General features: G+C 42.6%; 1 protein-coding gene across 1 annotated transcript in view; it reads left to right on the top strand.

Moving 5' to 3' along the window:
• LMTK3 (lemur tyrosine kinase 3) overlaps positions 1-14,187 on the top strand; it is a 71,248-nt gene that overhangs the window by 49,677 nt on the left and 7,384 nt on the right. The window contains exons 7-11 of the mRNA XM_066605771.1: positions 7,308-7,395; positions 9,954-10,102; positions 10,442-10,526; positions 12,021-12,142; positions 14,003-14,152. Of these exons, the coding sequence (XP_066461868.1) occupies positions 7,308-7,395; positions 9,954-10,102; positions 10,442-10,526; positions 12,021-12,142; positions 14,003-14,152 (594 nt within the window). The remainder of the gene's footprint in view (positions 1-7,307; positions 7,396-9,953; positions 10,103-10,441; positions 10,527-12,020; positions 12,143-14,002; positions 14,153-14,187) is intronic.

Raw genomic sequence — 14,187 nt, forward strand, 5'->3', positions numbered from 1 at the left:
CTTATATAAACATGATCACATGGGAAGGCACAAACAGGGTGTGATTATTTTGCACTTAATTTAGAGACCATAAAACTTTCACATCCCTTGCCACTGGACTAATTAAGTATTTACTGTTCTGCTCATCCCTCCCTGGTATTTAGCTAAATGCTATTAATCCCAATATGTCTGTGTCCTCTTATCCTGTTCTGAAATTCATTTTAAATGCAAATTAAGCACATCATGTTTGTGCCCTCCTATGTGATCACGTGTATATGTTTTTATATAAATGTGTCTTTAGATCTGTTCCATTATGCCTGAGGAAGAACCCTGAGTAGGTTGGAAAGCTTGCTATAACATCATGTATTTTTGTTAGCCATTAAAAGGTATCATATATACAAGATTACTTGGTTAGCCATTTTGATCTACTGGCTTACACGGTACCAAACTTTTTTCGGGATCCAAAATACCACAGCAATGATTTCCTGGGTAAAAAATGTAGACGCAGCAGATTCAGACTGGTCCACCAGGGAACAGATGAATCCCCTTGTGTGTCTTGAGCAGTAGTGAGCCCCCCACCCACCTGCAATACATGCAAATAGGCAGCATACAGCATCTCAGCCAGTCTGTACTTCCATAAAAGAAACTGGCCAGTTTTTCTATTCACATGGATGCACTGGCTGAGATGACATGTACACTGACAGACCAGTCTGTACCTTCCCTCCTGGGCTCCATCCTTTGCACCGCTACAGGGGCCCCATCACCCAACATCTGGCAACTAAGTTCTTGCTGCTGCCTGCAGCATGGCACTGCCTGATCACACATTACCAGCTCACAGAGGGCCACTAGTCAAAGGCAAGAGCTAGGCAGCAGATTATTGAGAGTGCCCCCAGGACAGAAACAGTCTGAAGCAAGGGCCATGCCAGGTACTACTGAAAAAGAAGTATATGTTTCCCATCTCCTACTATGGATCTAAAACACAAATTCCTATCATTCCTTCCTCCACCACAGGGAACTATAACTCCTTCACTGACAAATGTAGACCCTCACGACACGTAACCACTCTGGCATTCAGTTTTACTGCATGTTGGCCAACACTTTAGATACAACACTTGAGCATCTAATATCCTGTTTTATAAAGCCTGGTTTTATTGGCTGGTTTATACATAGATACAACACTGGGTATCAGTCTCATATATAGAAAGAAGTGCCAGAGTATCAAGATCCTTTCATTCACCCACAAGCAACGATTCAGCTCATACTGAGCCTTTCTCAAGCAATGAATCAGTACACAGGTCTCAGCATTTAAAGACGTAGTAATTATGTGACCAACAACAATGAATCAATGAATACATATATATATATTAACTCCTTCATATAAAAGTGTTGCAAAAGTGTTTATATGTTTTATTTAGAGGAGTATCCAACCCAGAAGATCTGCATATGCTAGGCAGATTAAGGTTTTCTTTAGACCAGCGCATGCGTAAATACACTCGCCACTACAGCGCGTATTTTCACATGAACTGGTGCAAAGTCTTTTCTTTTTTTACAGTTTAAACTTTACCTCAGAAAGATAAGCCCTGCCCTATTTTTTCTATAATGTATAAAAACTACGTGTGAGAAAGATAGGGCTAGGCCTATTGAAATCAGTGGGTTTGTTTTGTCACGTTTTGATGGCGTGAAGAATCCCTCAAAGGGAAGCAACCATATGCATAATTTACAGAACCCATGTTGGTGTATAAAAGAATCTTGACACTTGAGTGCTGCCATCTCCCTCCCTGTTCATGCAGTTGTCTCTGAGCACAGAGAGGCAGTTTTGTGTAGGGGCAGAAGTACAGCTACTTCAGGCCTCCCTCCGCAACTGACTTCAGAGTCAGAAGTTCGAAATGGGGAGCAAACGTTGAGCTGCCACCACTTTCTCCATCATTGACATCTACCTCGTATTCCAGCATTTCCCAGGTCAGCAGCCAGCCCTCTATTCCTCAGCTATGGGAGTATAAAAAAAATACCACCCCAACTATCCAGGAGCACAGAGCCTGAACAGTAGCATTGCACAGCTGCTTGCAATGAAAATGCTGCCCTTCTGGCTAGTGGACACAGATGCCTTCTGCAACGTGATTCCCCATGCTAACCCACCATACCAATTTCCACCATTCTTTGCTCAAAAAGCTATCCTAGCCCTGCCGTGCCATGTTAGTGATAATTTGTCCCTGGCATTGAACAGCGCTGTCCGTGGTAGGGTACACTAGACCAAGGACACGTGATCCAGCAAACATGCCAGGGGCATTACATTTCCTTAACAGTGAACTGGGTCAATATCTTGTGGGTGGGCCATGAAGCCGAAAGTGCTGGTCCACATTTCATGGTAGCTCCAAGAGTTGTGGGATATTCGTCCTTGTCTGTCCCCTCCCTCCCTGGGTTCTCCTCTTTCTCTTCCTCTACTTCTTTATACCACCATTCAACACCTTCCACAGTGGCACAGATATCCATATGTGACAAAATCCAATCTCCATATAGCAGTGCACATGGTAAATGCCAAAATGCACTCCTAAAACTCACCTCTCTAAGGGAGCACAGCCACACGGCAGAAGAGCTGTTGACGGCTCTGCAGGTCCAGGCTGACAAATGGCTGACCCCACACAATCTGAAGTCAGGCAAGGCCATGGGTGACAATGGGGCCAACCTGCTGGCAGTCCTTCGCCTTGGTAGCATCATACATGTACCTTGCCTGACTCATGTGATGAAGTTTGTAGTGTTAGCACTTACTAAACAATTACCCAGGTTTACATCCGCTGCTGGAAATGGCCAGGAAGCTGTGTTCACATTTTTGGTATTCCCTCCCAATCATCTGTCATCTGGCAGAGGTACAGTGACTGTTCGGGCTACCACCTGACCATCTTATCTATGACATGCCTACATGGTGGAATTCCAGGTTGCATATGTTGCAGAGGCTACGTCAGCAGCAGAGAGCGATCATGGAGTACCAGATGGTGTATGCCATTAGCAGATTCTATATAGAAATCAGTCACTTGATGCCTTTGGAGTGGCTGCAGATCAAAGATGTGTGTACTGTTTTAGGCTGCTTTGAGAAAGTGACCAAAATGGTCAGTTGTGATGACGCACTGATCAGTATGACCATCCCTGTTGTCTGCCTGCTGGAACAGACACTCTAGGGCCTCGGGCACAATGACATGTTGTAGTCACAGGAGAAGGAAGGGATACTAATTTCCCAATTGCCTGGCCAATCTGCCATTACTCATCACTGCAGGGAGATTGGCTTTGGACAAAAAAGGGGGTTGTCTTCTCCGACATGCTTCTCCATCCAAGAGTAGACTGATAATATATGTTCAGAGGCAGTGGAGTGGGCTACATAACGTTCCTTCCATCCATCACTTATCCCAGCTATTCTAAATGGATTGCAGCACTATCCAGAGGACACTCTTAGGCTTGAACCCTAGGAATGCCAGCCATCACTCTTAGGCACTTTGAGGCATATGAGTACTTTTATGTTACAGTGCTTGCAAGAGCAATATATTGCTCACATCAAAACATCAGATCATTACTGGGTGGCCACACTCCTTGATCCCTGCTACAAGGTCAAAGTGTCAAATCTCATTCCAGCAGTGTAGAGGGACTTCAAAATTCAGCACTTTCAGGACATACTGTTAAGCAGCTTGAGCACAGCGTTTCCTCATGGCCGCGGGAATTCATCTAAAATGGGTCGCAGCTGTGCAGCACATGGTGGACAAGCAGGATGTTGCTGCTGCAGCACCACCACCAGTGGCAGGTGAAGTCTAACGGAGGTGTGGTATAGTTTTTTAGCTATTGCTGCCTGCAGCAAAAACACAGGGTAGGACTGACGGTCACAGGCAGCAGTTATCCATGATGGTACAAGAGTATGTCAGCTCCCACATGGATATATTCAGACATGGCATTGGCCCCTTTGACTTCTGGGTGTCCAAGCTGGACAAGTGGCCAGATCTTGCACAACATGCTTTAGAGGTGCTTGCCTGCCCCGCTGTCAGTGTGCTATCAGAAAGGGTAACTGACAGGAGGGAGGCGATGTACGGTGGCATGGCACCATGGAGAGCTTTGTGGGTGAGGGTGATGAGTTTGAATTGAGTTCTGTAGTGGATGGGCAGGCAGTGCAGCGACTGGCATAGTGCAGAAGTGTCTGAGAAGCGGCTGGATAGGAAGATGAGTCTAGCTGCCGCATTTAGTATGCAGTTGCAGTACGAGTTGCAGTAGTCGAGTCGGGAATGGATGAGGTCGACAACGAGTGTCTTTAGCGTGTCCGTGGTGAGAAATGGCCAGATTTTAGCAATATTTCTGAGGTGCAGGTAGCATGTTTGAGCCAGAAATTGGATGTGGGGCATAAAAGAACACACTGTGCGCTCAACATGCTCTTGCTGTTGATGCTGCTGCTCTCCTTCTCCTGCTTCTGCCATATTTCCTCCTCTCCAAATTCTAATTTTCTAAAGCATAAGAAACTGTTGCAGCTCTACAGCTGTTCCTTGGAGTAGGCCCCGTTTGGCTGTTCTGTTCACCTGGTGGAAATTCATCTTGTAAAGATGCTGACATTGCTTTTAAAACAAATAGCACACCTGCTGTCTTCCTTGATGCAAGTTTTGATCTAGGAGACCCTATATTGGCCTTCTTAGTTTTCAGTGACAACCATGTGCTATGATTGACCCCTACATCACTGTACACTGTTTTTTGGGAGGAGCACAGTGTTCCCCTGGATGTGTTTGTATTCACATTCATTCTGGAGGCTATGGCTGCATTGGGAAACTTCTGGAGGACAAGTTAGTGAACCCGATTTTTCCTCCCATTGACTTTTAAGGGAGTCAGAATCTACCATCTCGATACACGATGATGTTTGTAAAATCAGCCCAATACCAACACACATTGATTATCCCACTAATCGTTCATCACTAATCATACGATACCACAGCAATATGCCTACTTACAGGATTACCATGATACATATGTGCACAATCTATTAACCACCCATATATATTCTGAAAATCTTCCCAATTTCAGAACGTATTCAGTGAAGGATTATCTTATGCACAGAGTCAACCACTGATCTGTGATGCTCTTACCCATAATAGGAATGTGACCTAGATCTCTGCCTTGCAGACTTGTTTTCCTCTTAGAACATTCAGAAGAAATTGAAATTGTTGAGATCAACAGGAAAAGTAAAATTAGCTTTATGTAACAACAGAAATCATTTTATTTGAGTACCCCACACACAGCTTCTCAGTTGTTTTACTTACTTAGTATCTCTGTATGTGTTAATAATATTTAACCCTCGGACGTACTTACCCTAATCCTATTCAAACCAGATGGAGTAGCTGTATGTGTCTCATAGATCAGCAGGTTTCAAGCACATGTAGCAAATCCCCCCCCCCCCAAAAAAACCCCCTCAATCTAAATAATAGAATTACATATTTATATTTCCGCTAGTATAAATTAAGTTTGAGGTATCATACTATTAGTGTTCTTTTAGTTGATGATGTGTTTTAGGCTTGATTCACATCTGCGTTAGGGCTTTAGTCATAATTCCGTCTCTTTGCTCTATTTTTAGAGCAGTAATTGAAATTGAAATGATAATAAAAAGATACATTTTTCCCTATTGATTTCAATAGGGTTCTTAAGAAATGGGAAGCAAATGGAAAGCTTTCTGTTTGCTTGCGTTCTGTTAGGTTTCTGTTTTTTAATAGAACAAATAGCACAGCCTGCAAGGTCATAACATAAATACAGTACCAGAAACAAACACATAATATAAACACAACACAAACCAACCTTAGTACATAGATACAGCCCCAGAAACAAGCTCATAACATAAATACAGTACCAGAAACAAACACATAATATAAACACAACACAAACCAACCTTAGTACATAGATACAGCCCCAGAAACAAGCTCATAACATAAATACAGTAGTACAACTAAGTTTTTGTACAGCGTTTATCGCTGCCTTTTCAGCGCTGCACTAAACGCTATACAACGCTCCCATTCATTTCAATAGGGCTGCTCACACAAGTGTCTTCAACCCTTCACCTTGACAGCGATGCATGCTCTATCTTTGGCCGTTTTTAGCCCTGCGTCGCCCATTGAAATAAATGGGCAGCGGTTTTAGCTCTGCTGAAAATGTGACACAACTTGCTACCGTGTTTCTGACAGCACTAAAAGCAAGCACTACTTTAAAAAAAAAAGGAATACTCACCTAGCAGGCGCCGTCAGGGTCCTCACCGCTGTTCTCCGAAGCCCCGGGCAGGTTGCTGTGCACTTGTCAAGCCGCAAAGCATCTATTGCTAGTAATGGGGATTGAAATCCCCGCCTCCCAGCGAAAGATTGCCATGATTGGTTTAGGAGCCCCAGCTCTGCCAATCAGAGCCCGCGCTCGATGCACCAATCACAGCCATTCAATGAATGGCCGTGATTAGTGCATCCAGTGCTGGCTGTGATTGGCTGAGCCTGCTGACACTCAGTGGGCTCAGCCAATCAGAGCAATCTCTTGCTGGAGGTGGACTTTTCAAACCCCGTCACTAGCAAAAGATCCTCTGTCGACGATGACAAATGCTGGGAGCGCCAAAGAACAGCAGCAGGGACCTGTACAGCGGCAGCAAGGTTAACATTGATTTTGTTTTCAGCATCCTTGGCTGAAAACGCAGCCGAAACGTTGTCAAAAATGCATGACAATGCTGCTGAAACCGCAGTAAAGGCAGCATTAAAAAACGCCTGTGTGAGGGAGGCCTAAGTGATTGTGTTCCAGAGGTGCCAATGTGCTGATAGTGGTGCCTTGGAACATCAAAGGAGCAGAGGATGATTCAGGTAGCTGCACATAAAAACATCACCTGAGTAAGGGGGGCGATCACCCCCAGCCCATATCCGTCTAATGCCTTCCCTACAAGCTAGTGGCAGGCGCCCTGTGCGGCCGCATGGGTCACACATAGCTAAGGATGGCCATGGAAACAATCAATGGGTTATACCACTCAACTGTGTAGAGACAGCGGCCTACTGCTCTTGTATAACAAAGATTTGTGAGCAGCATTTAAAGTGGATCCATTAAAGGGGGTTACATATTTTATAAAGTGCTGGCATATTTCTAGGATATGTTATTACTTTGTGATCAGTGGGGATCCCATCTTTGGGACCACCATGGATCTTGAGAATGAAGTGACCTCAGCACTCGCGTAGTGCTGCATCCTCTTTACTGGTTTTCACTGCGTAGCGAATGCGATATGTAAGATAATAATAATTTGTTTGTGTTTTTTTTAGCACATTTATAGTGACGGTTATTTTTCTTTTCCCCTTAAGAAGTCTACAACATCCTAACATTCTACAATGCCTTGGACTGTGCACAGAAACCATCCCCTTCCTCCTCATCATGGAGTTTTGTCAGCTGGTAAGTGGGGAATGATTTCAAATTTGGAATTAATTGAAAGGAAGAAATATGCAAACTTTGCTGTTAACCCCTTCCTATCACAGACAGTTTTTGTAGCAACTTTTTTGCTTTTGCATCCCTACCTTCCAATAGCCATAACATTTTACATCAACATAGCTGTATGAATACTTGTGTTTTATTTATTTTTTTCAGAATGCCTGTCAGCATTATCCTATTAAGCCCTGCCTCTGTTAGGGCTTACTAGGGGTATAAGATAGAACATCGGGAGGGGGGGGGACTTTACTTAGGCCCTTAGCTGCCATGACAAGTTATTCTCACTCCATAATGACAAAGATCTGTTGAAAAAATGGTGCCTGCTGGCTTATCAAAAAGTAGTTTCACCCGGAATAACACTTGAACTGGCTATAGATGTAAAGATAATCAATAGTTTTACTTTGCTAATGTAAATCATTATTTTTATGGAGCTAAAAATGATTGCTTACAGCAAACAGTTGTAATAGTGATATCATTATTAAAAATGGAATATTGTCTAAAAAAGTGCATTTGGGCAATGCAAATACACAATATCTCTCACATTATGGATGAGAAACATATTCATATCATGTGAAATATCTGTTGGTCGCTTCAATTCAAGAGTATGCAATATGGCATACTGCATTGAACTTCAATGGGTCTTCTATTGTCTGTCAGTTGCTGAAAGGATTATGAAAATGCCATTTGGGGTGATTTGTTTTGAAATTGACAGAAAGTATATTATACCAGATTGACATGGTGCAGTTAAAAAAAATAATGCAATTGCCATTAATGGTATCAGAAATCAATTTATTGTTATCTAGAGAATGTCCAGGATCTACTATAGTTTAAAAAAAAAACTTACTGGTTATATTGAAAGATGAATAACTTTCCTGATGGATGTGATTTTACATACAGCATGTTTACTGCATGTGGTATAGCAGTGCCAAAGAAGAAATGAAATAGGACATACATAGTGTCTACAAAAATACTTAATGGTTTCCAGGCTTGCCACATCAACCCTAGTGTGTGGGTTGATGTCATAGAGACATAGATGTGCAAAACAGTGTAAAGGCCCACCTATCGCAGGCCTGCAATTTAACTAGTGGCCCATCGAGTACACACTGGTCTGAGGCAGAGCCTCACTTACAACACAATGTAAAAGTTCTAGTATTAGTCCGATCCAGATGATCAGCGTCCTGATCCTTTACTATATCGCACAGTTCCATTCTTACTCAACCCGGATGTCCTCTCAGGCAGACCAGATACAATCCTTAGTCCTTTCTGTAGAACAGCTTCTCCATTGTGCCATCTATCACTGACACATGCAGGACAGTCTCTGCTCTCACTGCCTCTCTTCAACAGCTTAGTGCAGCGCCATCACAGAGTTGTTGTGCAGCCATGCTCACTACCCCTTGTAGCATCTCACACTGTCTCACAATTGTGCATTTGAGCTAAAACATTCCCCGTTTGTCTCATCTGTCCATAGAACATTTTCCCCAAAACATTGTGGAACATCCAGTTGGTCTCAGGAAAAATTGAGATGGACTATAATGCTTTTTTTTGGATAGCAGACACTTCCTTTGTGGCATCCTTCCATTAACACCACTCTTGTTCAGTGTTTTTCTAATAATGGACACATGAGCAGAGGTTTTTGCAGTTTGTAGAGTCTTCTATAGATATTTTGCTGTTATCCTTGGGTTCTTTCTCACCTCTTTCGGGAATGCTCTCTCGTTAGGAGAGTAGCAACAGTCCTGAATTTTCTCTATTTGTAGATAATGTGTCTAACCCTGGATTGATGTACACCCAGCTTTAGCAATGCTTTACTAGTCTTTTCAGCTTCACTTATCTTAATAATATGTCTGAGGTCTTCAGAAAGTTGTTCTCATTGAAGCATGGTTCACATAACTCAGCGGCTGTTTACACTGAACGATCAGCGATCAGGATTTTAAGCTTCATAAAATCCTGAATGATGATCATTCAGTGTAAACAGCAGCCGTTCAGTAGTTCATCAACTAAAGAATGGTTTTAAAAGTGTTTTGCTATAGAAAAGTTAGGATTTTGACCTTTACCTTGTCAACATGGTGTGGTTCACCTGAAGAGGGCTGTGTACACAAGGCATCCCAGAAATATTGATAAACTGAAACACATTTGCAGGCAAAAATGATCAAAAATTCCTCCTCAATGTTGCGCAAATCTTACTTGTAGCAACAGGAAATGTAGGGTTCACTTTTTTTTTTTTCCTGCATTTTGGCATCTGACACAATTTTATTGATAATCAATGCTGAAATTGAGGAAATTCCAAAGGGTTCACTCACTTTTTCTTACAACTATATGAGTAGATTCTTCTTTGCTACTCGCATACATATTTTTGGATAATGTAGTATTTAGAGGAACAGTAATCTCAGATTTCTTCTCTCTATGTTTCTGTTGCATGCAGGGAACTAAATCTGGACATAGTATTTGCTTACAGATTCTGCCTTTCCATGCAGTACTTTGTGACTGACATTCAACACTGACATCTTTTGTACCTGTTTGTTCTATAGGGAGATTTGAAAAGGTATCTAAGAGCACAACGGAAGGCAGATGGCATGACCCCTGACCTCTTAACATGTGACCTTACAACTCTGCAGAGAATGGCATATGAGATAACACTTGGGCTTATGCACCTCCATAAAAACAATTACATACACAGGTAGAGTATATTTTGTGTTCTGACATGACTGTTTTTGTCTAATAACAACATGGCTAACAGCTGAGAACCCGACCTGCTTCTGCTACATTGCAGGAGCTTTAATCGTGCGCCGTATTTTTACTATCGGCCGAGATTAAAGCCCAGGACCAAGCACCGTAAATTTAGTGTGCTTGGTCCTGAGGGGTTCAAATTCAGCCGATTTATCATGCAGCTACTGTAATAATCTGGCGCATCTGCTCTACGTTTGCACTGTCTAACTTTTAAACAGTATTAGTAAATAACCCCATTTTTTATTTTAGTTTTACATCACTGATTTTACTTTGCTGTCTTTTTGTTCAGTGATCTTGCCCTACGAAATTGCCTTCTCACCTCTGACCTGACTGTTAGAATTGGAGACTATGGCATATCTCACAACAATTATAAGGTCAGTATATATTTTAATGAAAGAAAAATGTTAGTCAAAATACGAGTACTTTCATTATTACCTCTAGAGATGAGCGAGCATACTCGCTAAGACAAACTACTCGAGCGAGTAGTGCCTTATGCGAGTACCTGCGCGCCCGTCTCTAAAGATTCGGGTGCCGACGAGGGAGAGCGGTGAGTTGCTGGAGTGAGCAGGGAGGAACGGGGGGAGAGAGTGAGAGAGAGATCTTCCCCCCGTTCCTCCGTTCCTCCCCACTCTTCCCCGGAGACGAGCGGGCAGGTATTCGCATAAGGCACTACTCGCTCGAGTAGTTTGCCTTAGCGAGTACGTTCGCTCATCTCTAATTACCTCTCCATTCACACACATAGTAGTAGGGATGAAGTTTTAGATTACAGTTTATTTTTATGTTATACAGGGTTATTCAAAAAGTAGGAGCAGATTTGGGGATTTAACTACAAGCTACAAGTGACGCTACTAGAGTTGAGCGAACGTACTCTGCCGAGCTTGATGCTCGTTCGAGTATTAGCGTACTCAATGGTGCTCATTACTCGAACAAGCATCACGCCGTGTTCAACCCCACCCCAGTTTTTGGCTCCTCCCTGCTGTGACGTGCCTGTTTTGGCCCCTCCCTGCCGCGACGCAGCGGGGGGGGGGGAGGAGAGAGAGAGAGAACGAACCGAGAAAAAAAAAAAGCTCGGGACCCGGCGCCCCATGCTCGAGTCTCCCATTGTAGTCAATGGGGTTCGTTACTCGAGTGGAGCTCTCGAATTTTACGAAAAGCTTGACTCGAATAACGCAGACTCGAGCATTTGGGTGCTCGCTCATCTCTAACCGCACATAACTGAAAAGATAAAGGTTTAAAGTTTTTTATGACTTACCTGTAAGTTCCATTTTCACTTAGTGCTGGGTGTCTTGTTTACAGTTTTATGGTACCTGAGGTTTGTATGTATATGCAAGCAAGTTGAACAAATCTTCTATGCCACATATAAATTTGCTTGTGACGAGGTGGCAGTTTTTGGAATCCATGCTGGAATTCACTTTGCACTTCAGCAATTGATTTAGGCCTCATGCACACGCCACGCGCGGAGCCCATCCACACGGAATCTGCGCTAAGATGGAGCATGCTGCGATTTCTTTTCCGCATGTGGAATTTGCAAATTAAATTTGCATGTGTGCGTGGAGTTGCATGCTTTTCTATGGGCAACCAATACAGCGGATATCCCGCGCGGGTGCTGATCGCAGATTCCGCAAATCAAATCCACCTTTGTGCATGAGGCCTTACACTTAGCAAACTCAAAATGATTTCTCCTGTGGTGTCGCTATTTTTCTATGAACTGCAAACCACAAGCAACAGCGCTGCGGTGCCGCAGAAATCTTTTTGAATAACCCAGTTGTCTCAAAGTTATCATCTAGTACACAATTTGCCAAGCTGTGTTTTATATGCTTGTAACATTGTGATAAGTATGTGATAACAGTTATTTGATTTCCATATAGGAGGACTACTACATCACTCCGGATCGCCTCTGGATCCCATTGCGCTGGGTTGCTCCAGAACTTTTAGATGAAGTTCATGGAAACTTAGTAGTGGTAGACCAAAGCAAGGAAAGCAATGTCTGGTGGGTCTTCTTATTCCTCCTCAACACTTTCATGCTGTCCTAGATTTCTTTTTCTTGTTTTCTTCATAGACAGCTGATCTGTGTCTTGTACAAAAGATAAATGTGCAGATGTAATGCATTATTTAAGACAGCACATCAGAGCATGCATATTTATTATTACTCTGTATGATGACAAGCTCAGAAATGTCCTCATTTACTGGATGATGTAAGGAATAAACAGTTGTTAGGAAACAAAAGCATGAGTCCTCCATAATAACCATAGGTCATGCTCTTTATGATACCACCTATGTGAAAAACTAACAGTTTGGAGCATAATAAAGAAAAGACGGCACTATTGACCAATATCAGTAAAGGAGTGAGCAATGAGTTCTATGAACCAAATTATAAGGATAATATAATAGACCTTTTATATAATAAATAACCCAATACTTCTCAGAGCAATATTAACCGTTTTGGCAAGTCACGATTTTCCTTGAGCCTTGTTGGACTAAATCATGTGACAGCATTCTTAAATATCTTCCTATAGGGCCGTATTTACATGGCCAATATTCATGCGTGAGTTTTGTGCACAAAATTTGCATAAAAATAGACTCCATTGTTTGCAATGGGTTAGTTCACATGAGCGATTTTCTCTCACAGTATGTCCTATTTTCGTGTGATTCTCACACAAGAGTAGTGTTACATTCGCATGGGCAAATAAGCACCAGGTCCGTATGAACGTGACCAAAGGACAAGGATTTAGGACAACTGACATACCGACAGACTGAGGAAAACAACAGAACTGGCATACAAAACACAGAAGGGGAAACTGATCCTGTGCTGCAGGGAAGATGGTGAGGCCCTACCTAATGAGTGGAGCGATCGCCTCTATAAAGGCGGCCTCATGCTGGAACCTCGGCCCTGGCTCTCCCAGAATAGGTGGTACACAGAACCAGGACAAGTACAGACAAACCCAATGCACAAACTGGTAACTGTCAGATTAACACACTTACCACTCAACCTTGCACAATAAAGCAGATGGTAAAGCTGAATATAAAAGCAAGGGATTAGTTTGTACATTGGCCAATGAACTTAAGCTGCAGGGCTGCAACAAGGCTCCTCGTGTCTTGTAGTCCCTACTCTAGCAAGACACAAATCAGGCAGCACAGGACACCAAACACCCAGCAAGCTGCAAGCTAACATGACACAAACACAGGCAGACAAGACTGAGGATATAACACTTCCTCTTGCAGACGGGCTGGAGTATATATCTACCCCTAAACCCAGGGGATTGGCTGACCAGAACAACCACACCCAGCCAACTCAATTAACCCTCACCTGTACAGATGTGCTCCTGGAACCGAGAGTACTACAAGTCCCAGAAGCACAACCTAACAAGTAGTACATTCAAATGTGCGGTATTCTTGTGCTGTGCAATGAGTCGAGCATAGGTGTAACTCGCTATCGGCCATGTAAATATGGCCTAAATTATTTATGCATGATGTATGCATCTATGTATAACTTTATACTTGGAAAAACTTGTATTTAATAGGACTAAAACTCCTTATTAGGGAGCGATCACTATTACAAACATGACATCTGACAGATTTGCTTACCCCATGCCACAGGCAAGCATGCCTACAATGGAAGGGCTATGCACCCCACTAGCAAACTGGAGCAAGAGGTTTTATCTTCAAGACGCATCATACTGCTCATTTTAATAAAGAGACGTTTGTTTTACTATTTTTTCTGGATGAGGTTGTGCCATACCCCAGTCTTTTAAATAAGTCTTTTAAATAAGAGTGAGTATTGTCTCGAATGCTTAGTTTTCCTATAAACTAATAACAAATTGTAACAAAATGTAATTTTAATCCCATACAGGTCTCTAGGAGTAACAATATGGGAACTCTTTGAATTTGGAAGTCAGCCATATCGCCACCTATCGGATGAAGAAGTCTTAGCTTTTGTAATTAAAGAGCAGCAGATGAAACTAGCCAAACCACGACTCAAGCTCCCCCATTCTGATTACTGGTGAGGGTATAATTTGGGAAGCAAGTATAAGTAAA

Source organism: Eleutherodactylus coqui, chromosome 6 (assembly GCF_035609145.1).
Source record: "Eleutherodactylus coqui strain aEleCoq1 chromosome 6, aEleCoq1.hap1, whole genome shotgun sequence".
Taxonomy (NCBI): Eukaryota; Metazoa; Chordata; class Amphibia; order Anura; family Eleutherodactylidae; genus Eleutherodactylus; species Eleutherodactylus coqui.